General features: G+C 48.4%; 1 protein-coding gene across 1 annotated transcript in view; it reads right to left on the bottom strand.

The window, feature by feature from the left end:
- Nucleotides 1–3,436: 3,436 nt before the first annotated feature.
- LOC123619763 (uncharacterized) overlaps nucleotides 3,437–12,364 on the bottom strand; it is a 56,384-nt gene continuing 47,456 nt past the window's right edge. The window contains exon 5 of the mRNA XM_045524453.2: nucleotides 3,437–12,359. Coding sequence (XP_045380409.1) covers nucleotides 12,191–12,359 — 169 coding nt within the window. The 3' untranslated portion in view covers nucleotides 3,437–12,190. The remainder of the gene's footprint in view (nucleotides 12,360–12,364) is intronic.

Here is a 12,364-nt window from a genome sequence, read left to right as displayed (position 1 = left end):
AGAACAAAATGTTCTTTTTAAACTGCCTTCTCCACTTACTGAGATCAAGATAAAGAATTAGAAATAAAATATCCTGAGATTAGGAGATTGGACTCTGTGAATTGCTAATGATATAACTACCACGGTGTCACAGGCAAGCCAAGGGTCCAGTTTACTTGCATCTATCACTATAAGAACTAAGATCCTTCCTTCCTGATCATATTTTGGCCTGAAAAACTGTACAAAGAAAACTCGATGTCAGCAACCCTGAACATCACTTAACTGTAGCATAATTCAGCAGACTTTTAGGGGGAGAAAAAGAAAATTATGAAAACTGAGGTTCTTTATTAGTAGCCTATGAAATTCATGTGTGGCTTTAAAAAAAATTCTGAGCAAAAAAAGTAGAAACTATGGAAAAATGTTTAGTTAGCGCATGCTTCCAAAATGCCTTTTAAAGAGATATTTACTCTAGTTTCCTTTGACTTTTTTTTAAACTTAATGCTTTTTTCATTTGTCATATGAAAAAGATTATCCAGGGCTTTTACCTCCCTATTTAAATTTGTAAAAAGAAAAGTATTTGTCATTTTGAATGTGTGTGGTCCCCTTCTCAGCTATTGTGCCTTATTTGGTGTCGCCTGAGAAAGTCTCCTGGGAATGGCCTCTGAAAGCGGCACTGGCTCCCAGGGCTAGGCGTTCAGGGTGGTGTGGCCGTGGGTGAGGCAGTGTGGCCAGCATCCCTGCAGCTCCCACCCGGGGAGGAGGGGCGGGGGGGTCTCCATCCAAACTCCAACCTGGCTTGAACGAGCTTCTCTGTGATTAGGGTTCTGGGCCCAGTGGGTGGCTGGGTCTTCTCGTGTTCAGGGCAGCTATCAACCACTTAACACGACGTCCCTTACCCCTTAGAGGTGCTTCCTTTTCTTGGTAATGGGAGTCTTTCTGATGCTCTAGTCCAGACCGGTTCTGATTTAGATCCTGGGGTACTGCATAGAGTTCCTGTGAAGAGTCTTTGAAAAGAGGGGTCAAGGTGAGTCCACGATGGTTCTGGTGAGCCTGATATTACCTCCCACAGAGAAAAGGGGATGAGAAAACGGACCGAGAGAATGAGAACAAAGTTACACCAGGCCATGGGAGAAGGTCTGGTCGTGTGTACACATAGTTGATAGTCATGATAGCTCAGCCCTCCTTTTCTGGGGTGGGTGGAAGGGACCAGGCCCCTGTTCTGTTCTTTGTAGCCCACTGTTCCTGGGCTCTTCCTACAGAAAAAAGAACCACAAGGTTTTGCTTCCTGCCTTTAGTTACACAAAACGCTAGGAATCATGAGACATATTTTTAAAAAATTCTTGTATCTTTCCTAAATTTTACATATGTTGATCATGAAACTTGCCCAAATGCCATTTCTCTGAGCTGTATCTTTTGTGAGAAGTTCAGTAGATCTCAAAGGGCATCCATTTTCCAAATCTGCCGTTTGTGGTGCTCAGACTTGAGTACATGTCAGCATCACCTTGAGGGCTCACTGAACACAGACTATGGGCCTCACACCAGAGCTGCTGATTCCGCGGGTCTGGAGAGAGGCCTGAGACCGGGCTACCTGTTCCCAGGCGATGCAGAGGCTGCTGGTATGGGAAGCCTCCTGGTGAAGTGTCATGAAAAAATAAAAAGCAGACGCACTTTAGTCCTGCTTCCTGGGCGCCGGGCTGGTTTACTTAATGACACTGTTACCCTCACTAGGTTATCCCGTGAGTCTCGCACTTTGCTGACTTTCCTGCATTTGTCTCGCCCCTGAAGTGAGCCTGCAGGCCCTCATGAGGGAGAAACTCATTCCAACACCCCGAGCCAGCCCTGTAGGCCTGTAGGGCCCCGTAGGAAGCGCACCAATGCCCATTGTTTAAGGATGAGTAAAATGACAACTCCCCGAGACAGAAGTTATACTTCTGCTTTTATCAGATGTTTGAATGCATCTCTGCTCCTGGTTGCTATGCTCAGTGCTGTTTTTCCAAATAAAAAATGTGGGGGCTACTCCAAAGGCATTGTGCAACGTCCGTATTCAGAATAATCCTAAGACCCTTTTAATAGGCAGCTATAGAGATAAGGCAGGTACTGCTTGACTCAGCATCCCAGGATCTATCAGAAGTTTTGCTCATTTTATTTTTTATTTTTCAGATAAATGTGGTAATCACCTGTTGGTGACTCACCTCCAGTGGCTCTGGGTTAAGGAAACCAAATGGACCACAAGTTACACTGGCCTTTTCTGAACCTTGGAGTCAGCACTTTGCCCACAGGGTGCCTGTTTCTCACTGGGAAAGCTCATCTGTCTAGAAAACACCCTTCTGGTTTGACTTGAAGGCAAGTTTCCTTTGTTATCACCCACCAGAACATGCCGTGCGTGTGTGTGCGCGTGTGTGCACGTGTGCGTGTGAGCACGTAACACCATCCCTTTCGCTTACACATCACAAATAACCAGGCAGACAGAATAAATAAGTGTTAGTTGAATCTTTCTTGCCAAATGAGAAAAGGCAGTTTCAAGTTTAAAAAGCAGTCCTTTGCACACTTAGCTGCACACTAGAATCCCCTGGGGAGCTTTTAAAATCCCTAGTACCCAAGCCACACCTTATAACAGTGAAATTGTAATTTCTCAAGACAGGGTCCAGACATCAGTACTTTAAAAAAACTCTGCAGAGAATTATGCTTTGCAGCCAAACTTGAGAACCAGGGACCTCAGCAACAGCTTTCTGGGTAAATGGAGCTGTTCACTCTGAACGGGATCCTTTTCTGCAGCCATAGGCGCCGGACAAGCTTAGAAACAGCAGGTGCACTCCCAGCCCAGGGGGAGCTGGTCTCAGTGTCCCTCCTCAGAAGAACACTGGTGCAGGGGAACCACTTCCCTGGCTTCGCCCTTTTGCTCACAGAGGGAGAGAGTTTGGTGACTTTGGATCTGCTGCAATCTTTTGGTTGACTAAATGTAGCCACAAACTCTTTGCAGCTGCTCCCATCAAGAGGTGGCATCTACTTCCCCACTCCTCGACGCTGGGCTGGTTTCATGACTTGCTTTGACCAGTAGAATGTAGCAGAAGGGATGTTGTGTGAGTTCTGGAGCATGGGCCTCCAGTCGCCAGGAAGCTCCCAGACGGTGTGGGCAGCCAGCCCAGCCTCCCGGAGGGTGAGTGGCCACATGGAGGAGCAGCCAGGCACCCCACCCAGCCAGCACCCACTTGCAGAACTCAGGGACTCTCCGGTTGAATCTGAGTGAGCTCATGTGAAACCAGCCGAAGGAGCGGCCCCGCCAGTAGGAAAATCAGAAATTGCTGTTGTTTTAAGAGCCTGCGTTTTGGGGTGGCTGTCACTCAAGAACAAATGCCTGAAACCAGCAGTGGCTCCACCAGCTGTTCTCATGACGTTGGCACACAGGCCTGAGGACAGCTTTGCATGGCCCTGCCAGTGCTGACTCCAAAGGCACTGATTTAATCTCTTTCTCAGCCAGAGTTTTTATTTTAAAGTAGCTTCATGCTGTTTCTCACAGTGAGCATCTGATGCATTTTTTTTCATGATAATAAAGTTAAAAGTAGACTGTAGAGATTTAAAATAAAAATCAATCAGTGGAAGATGCCAAAAAAAAAAATCAGTGCCTATGGATACAAATTATACATACGAAAGTTTTCAGCTGCAAAATTGAAGGCTAAAGTATCCAAAACTTTGAATAATACATTTACAAATTCCAGAAGAGAATGACTTTCTCCTTCTCCCAGGGCTCAGGGAGCTGAACTGGGGTACTTCCGTAATTTTAGTTCTGGTATTACCTGTACTCGTTCAGTCAATGAACATGTTCTGGGTCCCTACAATGGGCGAAGTGCTTTACAGGGTGTTGACAAGACTGGAAAGGGACATGGTTCCCAAACTCAAGGGACAGGCATCATGCTCCTATCCCATCATTCCAGTTTTCCAAGTTATTAGCTGCTGACAACATATGTATCTCAATCCTGATGGTTGCAACTCAAATCCAGCTCTTGTGGAAGCGTCCTGTGGTTCTTCAAGGTGAAGGAGGGGAGCCAGTGTTCCATGGGGGTTCTGTGGATGGGAGAGCGGAGCTGGGAGAAGTGAACTTCTCATCCAGCAACCCTGAAAGGGGATTCTACTGGGCAACACATTTGTGGGACTCAGCATCTACAATTAATTAAACGAGAAGGCTCTGCCTTGCAACTAACCACTCACATGTTATTACCTCCTTATATTACACGCATGTGTGTGTACACTCACACACACACACACAGAAACACACACACACACACACACACAGACACACACATGCAACAGAATAGTTTGAGAGGGCTTCCAAACATAATCCTGTAGACTGGGCAGCCTAAACCAGAGAAGTTTATTTCTCGCAGCTCTGGGGGCTGGAAGTCCAAGATGACGGCGTCTGCAGGGTTGGTTTCTCCCGAGGCCTCTGTCCTTGGCTTGCAGACGGCCGCCCTCTCACCATCCTCACATGGACTTTCCTGTGTGTGTGTGCACATCCCTGGCATTGCTCTGTGTATCCTAATCTCCTCTTCTTATAAGGACACCAGTCCTTATTGGATTACAGCCCATCCTGATGGCCTCCTTTTAACTTAACCACCCCTTACAAGGCCTCAAAATACAGTCACGATCTAAGGTAATTCGCTCGAGTTAGGGTTTCAACATATTAATTTATGTGTGTGTGGAGGGATATGTATTCAGCGTATATATGTATTTTCATTGACAGGGAGTGTGCCTGCATTTGTTTCTCTGTCACTGGGTTAGTATCAGCTCTCTGTCTTATGTTAAAACCTACAGATAAAGGCAAAAGGAAGAGGAAAGCAGGTGGTTCTGAAGCAGCAGATACTCAAGACTGAATCACTGAAGGGGGGACCAGGAAAGCGGCAGGAAGTCTGGAGGGCCCTGGCTCTCAGGAGAAACATTAATATATGCCCCTCTGAGCAAGTTCATTGGGATAAAAACCCCACCTTGTTGGGTGAGATTGTGCAAGTTCCTATTCAGAAATAACCGTCAAAGAGGAAATTACATTTTTTGGCGGCTCTTTTCTTCCTTCTCATTTTTAAACTCTCCTTAATGTGACAGACAGTTGGGACTTCCTTAAATGAAAGTCACTTAGTTCCCATTTTCTCTCATTGGAGGCATTTCACATAACAAGCCAGGCTGTCTGATAGATAAGGGAAACATTTCCTAACTGAAGGGGAACTCTGCAGAGAACTAGGAAATCTGAAAGCAGGACTGAGGCTGTTTGCCTAAGTCCAGCATCATGTATTGCTTTACAAACTCAACAGATTGTGTTATACAATCTATTCAATACTCACGCCTGAGGGACCTTTTCCCAAACGAGTCTAACAGACCTTTGCTCACCTTCCATGGTGGATGCTTTTGAAGCCAGCCAAAGGGGGCTTCCCACAGCCTTGCCCAAGAGGGGCTGGAGCCATCGCCGTGGGAGGAGCCGCCCTCCTGCTGGCGGCTGGAGGAGGAAAGACAGGGTTTCGAAAAAGAAATACGAAAAGCCTACCCAGGAACAGACAGTGAGACAATGTTACATTGAAATCCTAAAACTGGAATTGTCAACAAAAATGCCCGGATGAAAACATCAGATCCTGTAGACAGCGAATCCCACAGGCAGAAGTCAACACGAGCGGAACGCTGCACTGCCCCACAAGGGTCCCGAACGGGGCATCTTCCTGTGGGTTTTAATTCTGTAGTTAGTTTACCTTCCGGCACACTTTCGTTTGTTGGTTGGGTTTGTTTTAGTCTTGATGGGGTTGAAAAACATTAAAGAAGGAAGCCTCGGAGAGCTTGCACAACAATGAGCCCTGGGCACAGAGGTGTATACATTTCACTCAGGGCTCATTAAATGAGTAAAACATATAAATATTTCCTGTACTGCTTCTTCTCAATAGAGGGACTACTTTTTCCCCCAAAAAAGAGCCATGTCTGGGAATCACTCGGGAACCCCGAGTCTCCTCTGACGCAATGCAGGGACGTGTGTGGCATGTCAAACAGCAGAAGGTCTTCAACTGCCTTCCCAGAGAGCCTGCCTGGTGTCCCACAACTGGTCTCCAGGGGTCTGTGGCTAAATGGAAGAACGGTGGTCTCTTGCTGATTCACAGACTTGAAGCTGAGAGAGAAAACTTGCCTCGTTTTAAGTTGTCCTGCCATATTTGTTGTGAATTTGCCACCAACACTTGTCTCTCTCGTTAACCTACTCCGTGATGCTATTTGATTTAGTACAAAATTATGTAGCTATTCTAAATCAACAGATAAACACTTCATGGTGATCAAAACCCTTCCTTATGGCTTTCAGGTGCCCTGACGCTCCAACAAGGCTGAAGAGGAGGCCCCGGGGACGGCTCAAGCAGTGGTTTGCCTCTGTCTCTCTGTGAGGGCAGGGGCTGTGTCTTATAAAAACCAACATTCTCTCCACATTTCCTGACATGAAGGGGCAACCAATTAAGGCTTGTTGAAGAAAGGAATTCCAGTAGGGACCATCTGTGAGCACACAGTCCGCGTGGCCATGATTCTGCAGCTAAGGGAGACAGACTGTCCTCAAACGGAGGCAGAATCATTAGTTGGGCTCGTCCAAGTGTTGGCCCAGAATACGGAGGCAGGGGAAGCAGGGCCATGGTCCCTCTGTGGGCGCTTTATGGGAAGGGAGAAGACTAGTGTTGAGTCTGGTTCCTACGTGGTACTGAGTCTGGTTTTCTCTGTGGTCTGTCTTGGAAGTCACACAAATAGTGTGACCGGTAGAGAGACGTCTATCCCAGCTGCCCCAGCAGAGGCACTGTATAGAAAACATTTACAAGTGCTCAGGAAGAGGCCCTGAATGATGGGAGAAGGTGGCACAGAGCGAGGAAAACCTCTGGCTAGTGCCCCGGAGTCTCTCTCTTGTTCACGGATGCCCACATGCACGGAGAGAAGTCCCTCGTCTGAAGCCGGATGGAGGATTCCTCACTACTAGTGTTAGTGATGAGCCGGTCACTCCTGGAGCCACAGAAAGTGATGAGCTGTGCCCATGATTGTTGGTGACACTTGGGGGGATATAAAGGCTTTCGAGTTAAAGTTCCTTCGCATCTTTCTCAGAGCTGTGTGCTTCACTTAGTGTAACTATTTTTTTTCTTAACAGGAAGAAAACTACCCCCATTAATAATTGATTTTCCCTTCTGAAATCACCAGGCCTCTGCATCTTTTTCTGAGGCTGGGTACTGGAGTGGTTGTGTCCTAGGACAGCAGTGCTCATCGCTGTCTGGGTGTCAGAGCCACCGGGAGGCTCTGAATGCTCCCAGGGCCCTGGCTGGACCCAGGCCAATTTTTCTGGAATCTTTGGACTCAGGTAGTTGCATTTTAAAAAGCCCCTCAAGCAGTTCCAAAGAGAAGCCAATGTTGAGAATCATTGCTTAGAGTCTACGATAGTCCTCAGATGTAAAAGTTTTGATTGTAAAAAAGGCCAAAGATTTCTTTTAATTGGAAAAAGTATATTTTTTCATATTCTCATAATTCGAAAGCTACCAAAGGGATTTTTTCCCCCTCTGAACTTTCCATTAATAAAAAACAAAACAAATTTACACTGAAAACAATAATGAGAAAATTCAGCCCAAGGTAGAATTTTCCAGAAAGTTATAGGCAAGTGAAAAAAAAAAAAAAAAAGAAAGAAAAGACTATCATTGAAAAAAAAGCTTTTACAGGAATTTCCTTTTAAATCTGCTTGCAGTGAATGTCTCATTTCAAAGATGGATAAACATCATTTGCCAAAAAGTCCCGCCTCCGGCTGTTGCTAAGAAGCTCATGTCAAGTGATGGAAATGCCCAGGGCAGAGTTAACTCAGTCTGACTCAATGTGGGTTTTAAAGAAGAAATTAACAAATTCTGAACAGTAAGAGCACAAGTGGGTAACAAAATGACTAGCAGCTAAATGACTAGTTGAAAAGGATCATCTTGACTGCTAGGACTGCTGGCTCCTCTCGCAAACACAGCTTTCTAAAGACTGTACCAGCCCTATCTCTGGTTATGTCTCCAGGTAGTTAGATAGTCCTGTGTTCTGCCTAGTCCTGAACTACCCTTAACCGAGATGAACGAGGGGCTTGTGCTGTGACCATTACTGACCCTGCCTGCACGCATCACGTAATTGCTAACCTTTTGCTTTGCTTGAACCTGGCACAAAATGTCAACCTCACTGATTTTTAAGGCAACAGCTTCCCCTTTGCTGGAGGATAAAGCAGCAATCCCTCAGGCTGACAGCTAAGCCCGTTCATGACGTGGTCACGCGGTGCCCTTCCACCTGGCACCACACTCTGCGCCTTATCGGGCCAGTGTTCCTAAGACCTTTCTAGGGAACAGACTCATGGACAAATGAGAGTCCAAGACAGTCTTCCAGGCTCCTCTGGTCGTTGCTTTCCTCCCATCCCAGGCTCCTCCTGTAGGCTTCCTACAGGTACGCATTTTACAGACTCCCTGATAAGCGCCTTATCACAATTACCAGGTGGGGGTTACTACTCTCTTTCTCCTTAAAAGCTCATGGAACTTTTGTAGGCTTCTCCTTCAGGCACCAGGGTTTATTTTCATAACAAAAATGACACCTTTTCACTCTCAGAGTCCCTAGTAAAGTCGAGGTGCAGGAGATGCTTATTTTCTGGGTCACCCTGGTTTCTGTGGATACTTTTGACTGAGCCCTAATGTTTGTAAAGGAATTGGAGCAAAGCAACTCTGGGCTGGGCCAAGCTGGAATCACTCTGTGGGAATGAGGTGGGTATTCCTTGCTCAACATTTCTGTCACGTGGTTGAACTCAGTGCTGGGTCGTGGCACTGGCAGTGGTCGTGACAGAGGGAACTTAACGGAACAGCGAGGAAGAGACAGTCAGATGCCAAATCCAGCCCACCCCTCCTCTGACATGGTGCTTTTGTGCCTCTGAGCCTTCCTCCTCTTGTCCCTTTCTTGCAATGCCCTTCCCCCTCCTCTCTAAGCTTCCACCTGCCTCTCCCTGCAAGGCCCAGCTCAGACGCTGCCAGCTCCCCTACCCCAAATCCGGTTTCTCCCAACTTGGTTAACTGCCTGTAGTGGGTTGAACTGTGCCCCCCCCCACCCCAAATATGTCCAAGTCCTAGCCCCCGTTACCTGTGAAGGTGCCCTCATTTGGAAATAGTCTTTGCAAACGTATTTGACGTAAGGATTTTGAAATGAGATCACCCCAGATTGGAGGGGGAGCCTGAGTCCAGTGAAGGGTATCCTCGTCAGAGGTGTGAGCCACACAGAGACATGGAAGGGAGGCCATGTGAGGATGGAGGCAGAGGCTGAAGCGATGCCTCCACAGCCAGGAGCACCAAGGACGGCCAGGGTCACCAGCAGTCAGCAGAGCAGCTGTAACAGGCCCTCCTCTGAGCCTGTAGAGGTGAATCAACCCTGCGACCCGCAGTCCTGGACTTCTGGCCTCCAGAACGCTGATAGGATAAATGCCAGCTGTTTCAAGACACCAAGTTTGTGGCGATTTGTTACTACAGCCTCAGGGAAGCAAGATCCTGCCTTTCTCTGGACCCACCTGACATCCCAGCTGATTTCCTGAGACGCATCGATTCTGACTCCATTTTTCACTTCTCACCTCCACGTCTGCCATCTCCTACCAGATCTGGCCTCACTCCCCTCCCGGTGTCTGGGGACGCCTTCCGCAGAGCTGGCGCCGTGAGTGGGGCGGGAGCACAGAGCAGTTCACGCTCCTGAGAGCCGGGCACGACTCGGAGGAAGGCCTGGCCGCGGTGGCCGCCCTCCCCTCCATGGAGAGGACCAGCCCAGTCCCGCACAGCCCTGAGGTCTCTCTGTTGCCTCAGGACTTTGGGGGGTCCCCACCCAACCTCTCTGGTCCATGCCAGGCAGCGCTGGGGGAGGGGCTCCCTCTGTGCCCCCTCCTTTATCGCTGGCACACTTGGCCCACCGCTTCAATGATCTCTACCCAAGCTCTGTCTTCACCAGACCTGTGGCTCCTTAAGGTCAGAGGCCACACCTTATCTGCCTTTGAATTTCCTTGGCCCAGGACTGATGACATACTGATGTTCAGGGACTACCATTTAACGCCCTTGAGGACCTGCCCCCCGCTAGCTCCTCAGGACCATCTTGTCTTTTCTGTTTTCTGGCCTCCCCTCCCCCCGCCAGCTCTCCCATTCCAATCCAGTGACCAGCCTCTTGGTTACAGGTTGAATTGCTCCCCCTCCCCCACCCCCCTCAAACTTGTATGTTGGTGTCCTCATCCCCAGGACCTCAGATTGTGGCCTTTGTTGAAGACAGTATATTTACAGGGATAATCAAGTTAAAATGAGGTCATTCGGATGGACCCTAATCCAATATGCCTGGTGATCTCATAAACAAGGGGAAATCTAGACACAGAGATGTGCACAGAGGGAAGGGGCTGTGAGGACACTGGGGGAAGAGGGCCATCTACAGACCGAGGAGAGAGACCTGGAACAGCTCTTCCCTCAGTCCTCAGAAGGAACCACCTTGCCGACACCTCGATCTTGGACTTCAAGCCTCTAGATGTGCGAGAGAATAAATCTCTGTTGTTTGAACCCCCCAGACTGTGGTACTTTGTTATGCAGCCTGAGCTGATCAATATACTCTTGGAGTTCTCAGTTCACCCAGCCTTTCGCTCAAGCCTTTGCATATGCTGTTTCCTTTGGCTGGAATGTCCTTCCATTTTACTGGTGTGAAAAATCTGACTTTTGTTGAGCACCATGTGCAGCAGGCTCCATGCTAGGAGGTTTACACACATTTCTTCATTTAATTCTCGTAATGACATGGTACTCCGAAGTTCCTTTTTATGAAAAGAAGCACTGTTTATGCTGGTTGGCCCATACGGATAATGTAGATGGAATTCATCTGGGCGAATCAAAAAGAACAGAATAAGATTTTATGACATCCCAGTGAGGACACTGCAGGAACTAGTCAAGGGCACAGCCATCCACAGGCACCACAGCCTAGTCCAGTGTGACACAAGGCATCTCTTGGTCACCTGATAGTGGACAGGGTGGGGCTTCCAATATTAGTAAAAGAAACAATTTTTTGTATGACTTAGAGGAAGCTCTAAAAATCCGATTGTGACACTCAGTTCGAATGAAAGACGCTTACCTCACGTGAGACTAGGGCATCTGTGACAGAAGGGAAGTGGATGATTGATTGTGTGTGAAGCGCTTAGAGTAGCGTGGGGCACGTGGGACGCACCACGGAACTGCTGGCTGCTACTGTCAGTGTTACTCTGAGATTCCTCCCAGGGGAGTGTGTCACAAACGTTAATTTTGGCTCCTACCTTATATATGTGAGTTGATCCTATAAAGTTCAGAGGACCACAGTTGTCTACTGCAAGGATAAACTAGAAACTGATTTTCTAGAACACTGTAGCAAGCAAAGGAAGGCGACATGATACCCGCCATTCCTGCCCAGGTCCCAAGTCGGCAGCTACAAACCTGGCAGGACCCAGTTTCCTTGCAGTGATGCCCAGTGACATCTCAGCCCTTACGTGTGCCTCCAAACTCCTCAGGTGTAGACTGAACCCTCCCCTTGGCCCCTCTGCAGGCGTGTGTATCTGCTCTACACCACAAGACTGTTTTCCACACTTTGCCACGAAGTGGTCTGCCAGAACAAGCCGAAGCAAGTGGAGAGGTTGCTGGAAAGTTCCCAAAGTCACCCTGAGGGACTGAGATCAGAAACTCTGAGGGACAATTCTAATCTTGTCAGTCACCTTGGCGATGAAGCCCAGCTTTGCTGACCTGGATTCTCCCCACCAAGAAAAAAACAACTGGCAACCGGCATTTGTACCATGCACCTGCTAAGTGCTCGGAATTTCACGTAAGCTGCCTTGTTTCTCAATCCACAGGTCTATGTGTGCCAGCAACTCCTTTATCCCTCCTCAACATTTTGTGCAGCCGATACAGCCATTTCCCTGCCAGGTGAGGAAACAGAGGCAGGGAGGTGTGGGGGAACTGGCCCATGGGAAACAGACAAGGAAAGGCAGGTCTGGGTGTCTGATGTAGGTCTCCTTGGCTTCAGATTCTAGGCCATGCCCAAGTCCCCTCAGGGCTTCTCAGCGGGGAGAGCCTGAGTCAGTGTGGACCGTCGGACAGGAAGGACTAGGCTGATGACACGCACCGAGAGGGTCCCAGACACAAGTTGTCTCCCGGGGTATCTGGAATTCCTTAGTCAGAATCTCTGTTACCGGCTACGGCGTACACACAGGGTGACCCTCAGACCTCAAGTACCCGATGTGGGAGGCAATGCAGGAGCGCTGCTCACGAGGGTCTCTAAGCCACATGGCTCCTGCCGGCCGACCCTCCGAGAGCACAGGTGAGTGCGGGTGGCGAGGGCAGGTGAAGAAGGCATCAGAGGACCTGCC

The sequence above is a fragment of the Camelus bactrianus genome, chromosome 8 (assembly GCF_048773025.1).
Source record: "Camelus bactrianus isolate YW-2024 breed Bactrian camel chromosome 8, ASM4877302v1, whole genome shotgun sequence".
NCBI classification, from domain to species: Eukaryota; Metazoa; Chordata; class Mammalia; order Artiodactyla; family Camelidae; genus Camelus; species Camelus bactrianus.
The sequence above is the reverse complement of the archived record's forward strand: the minus strand, read 5'-3'. Positions and strand labels throughout refer to the sequence as shown.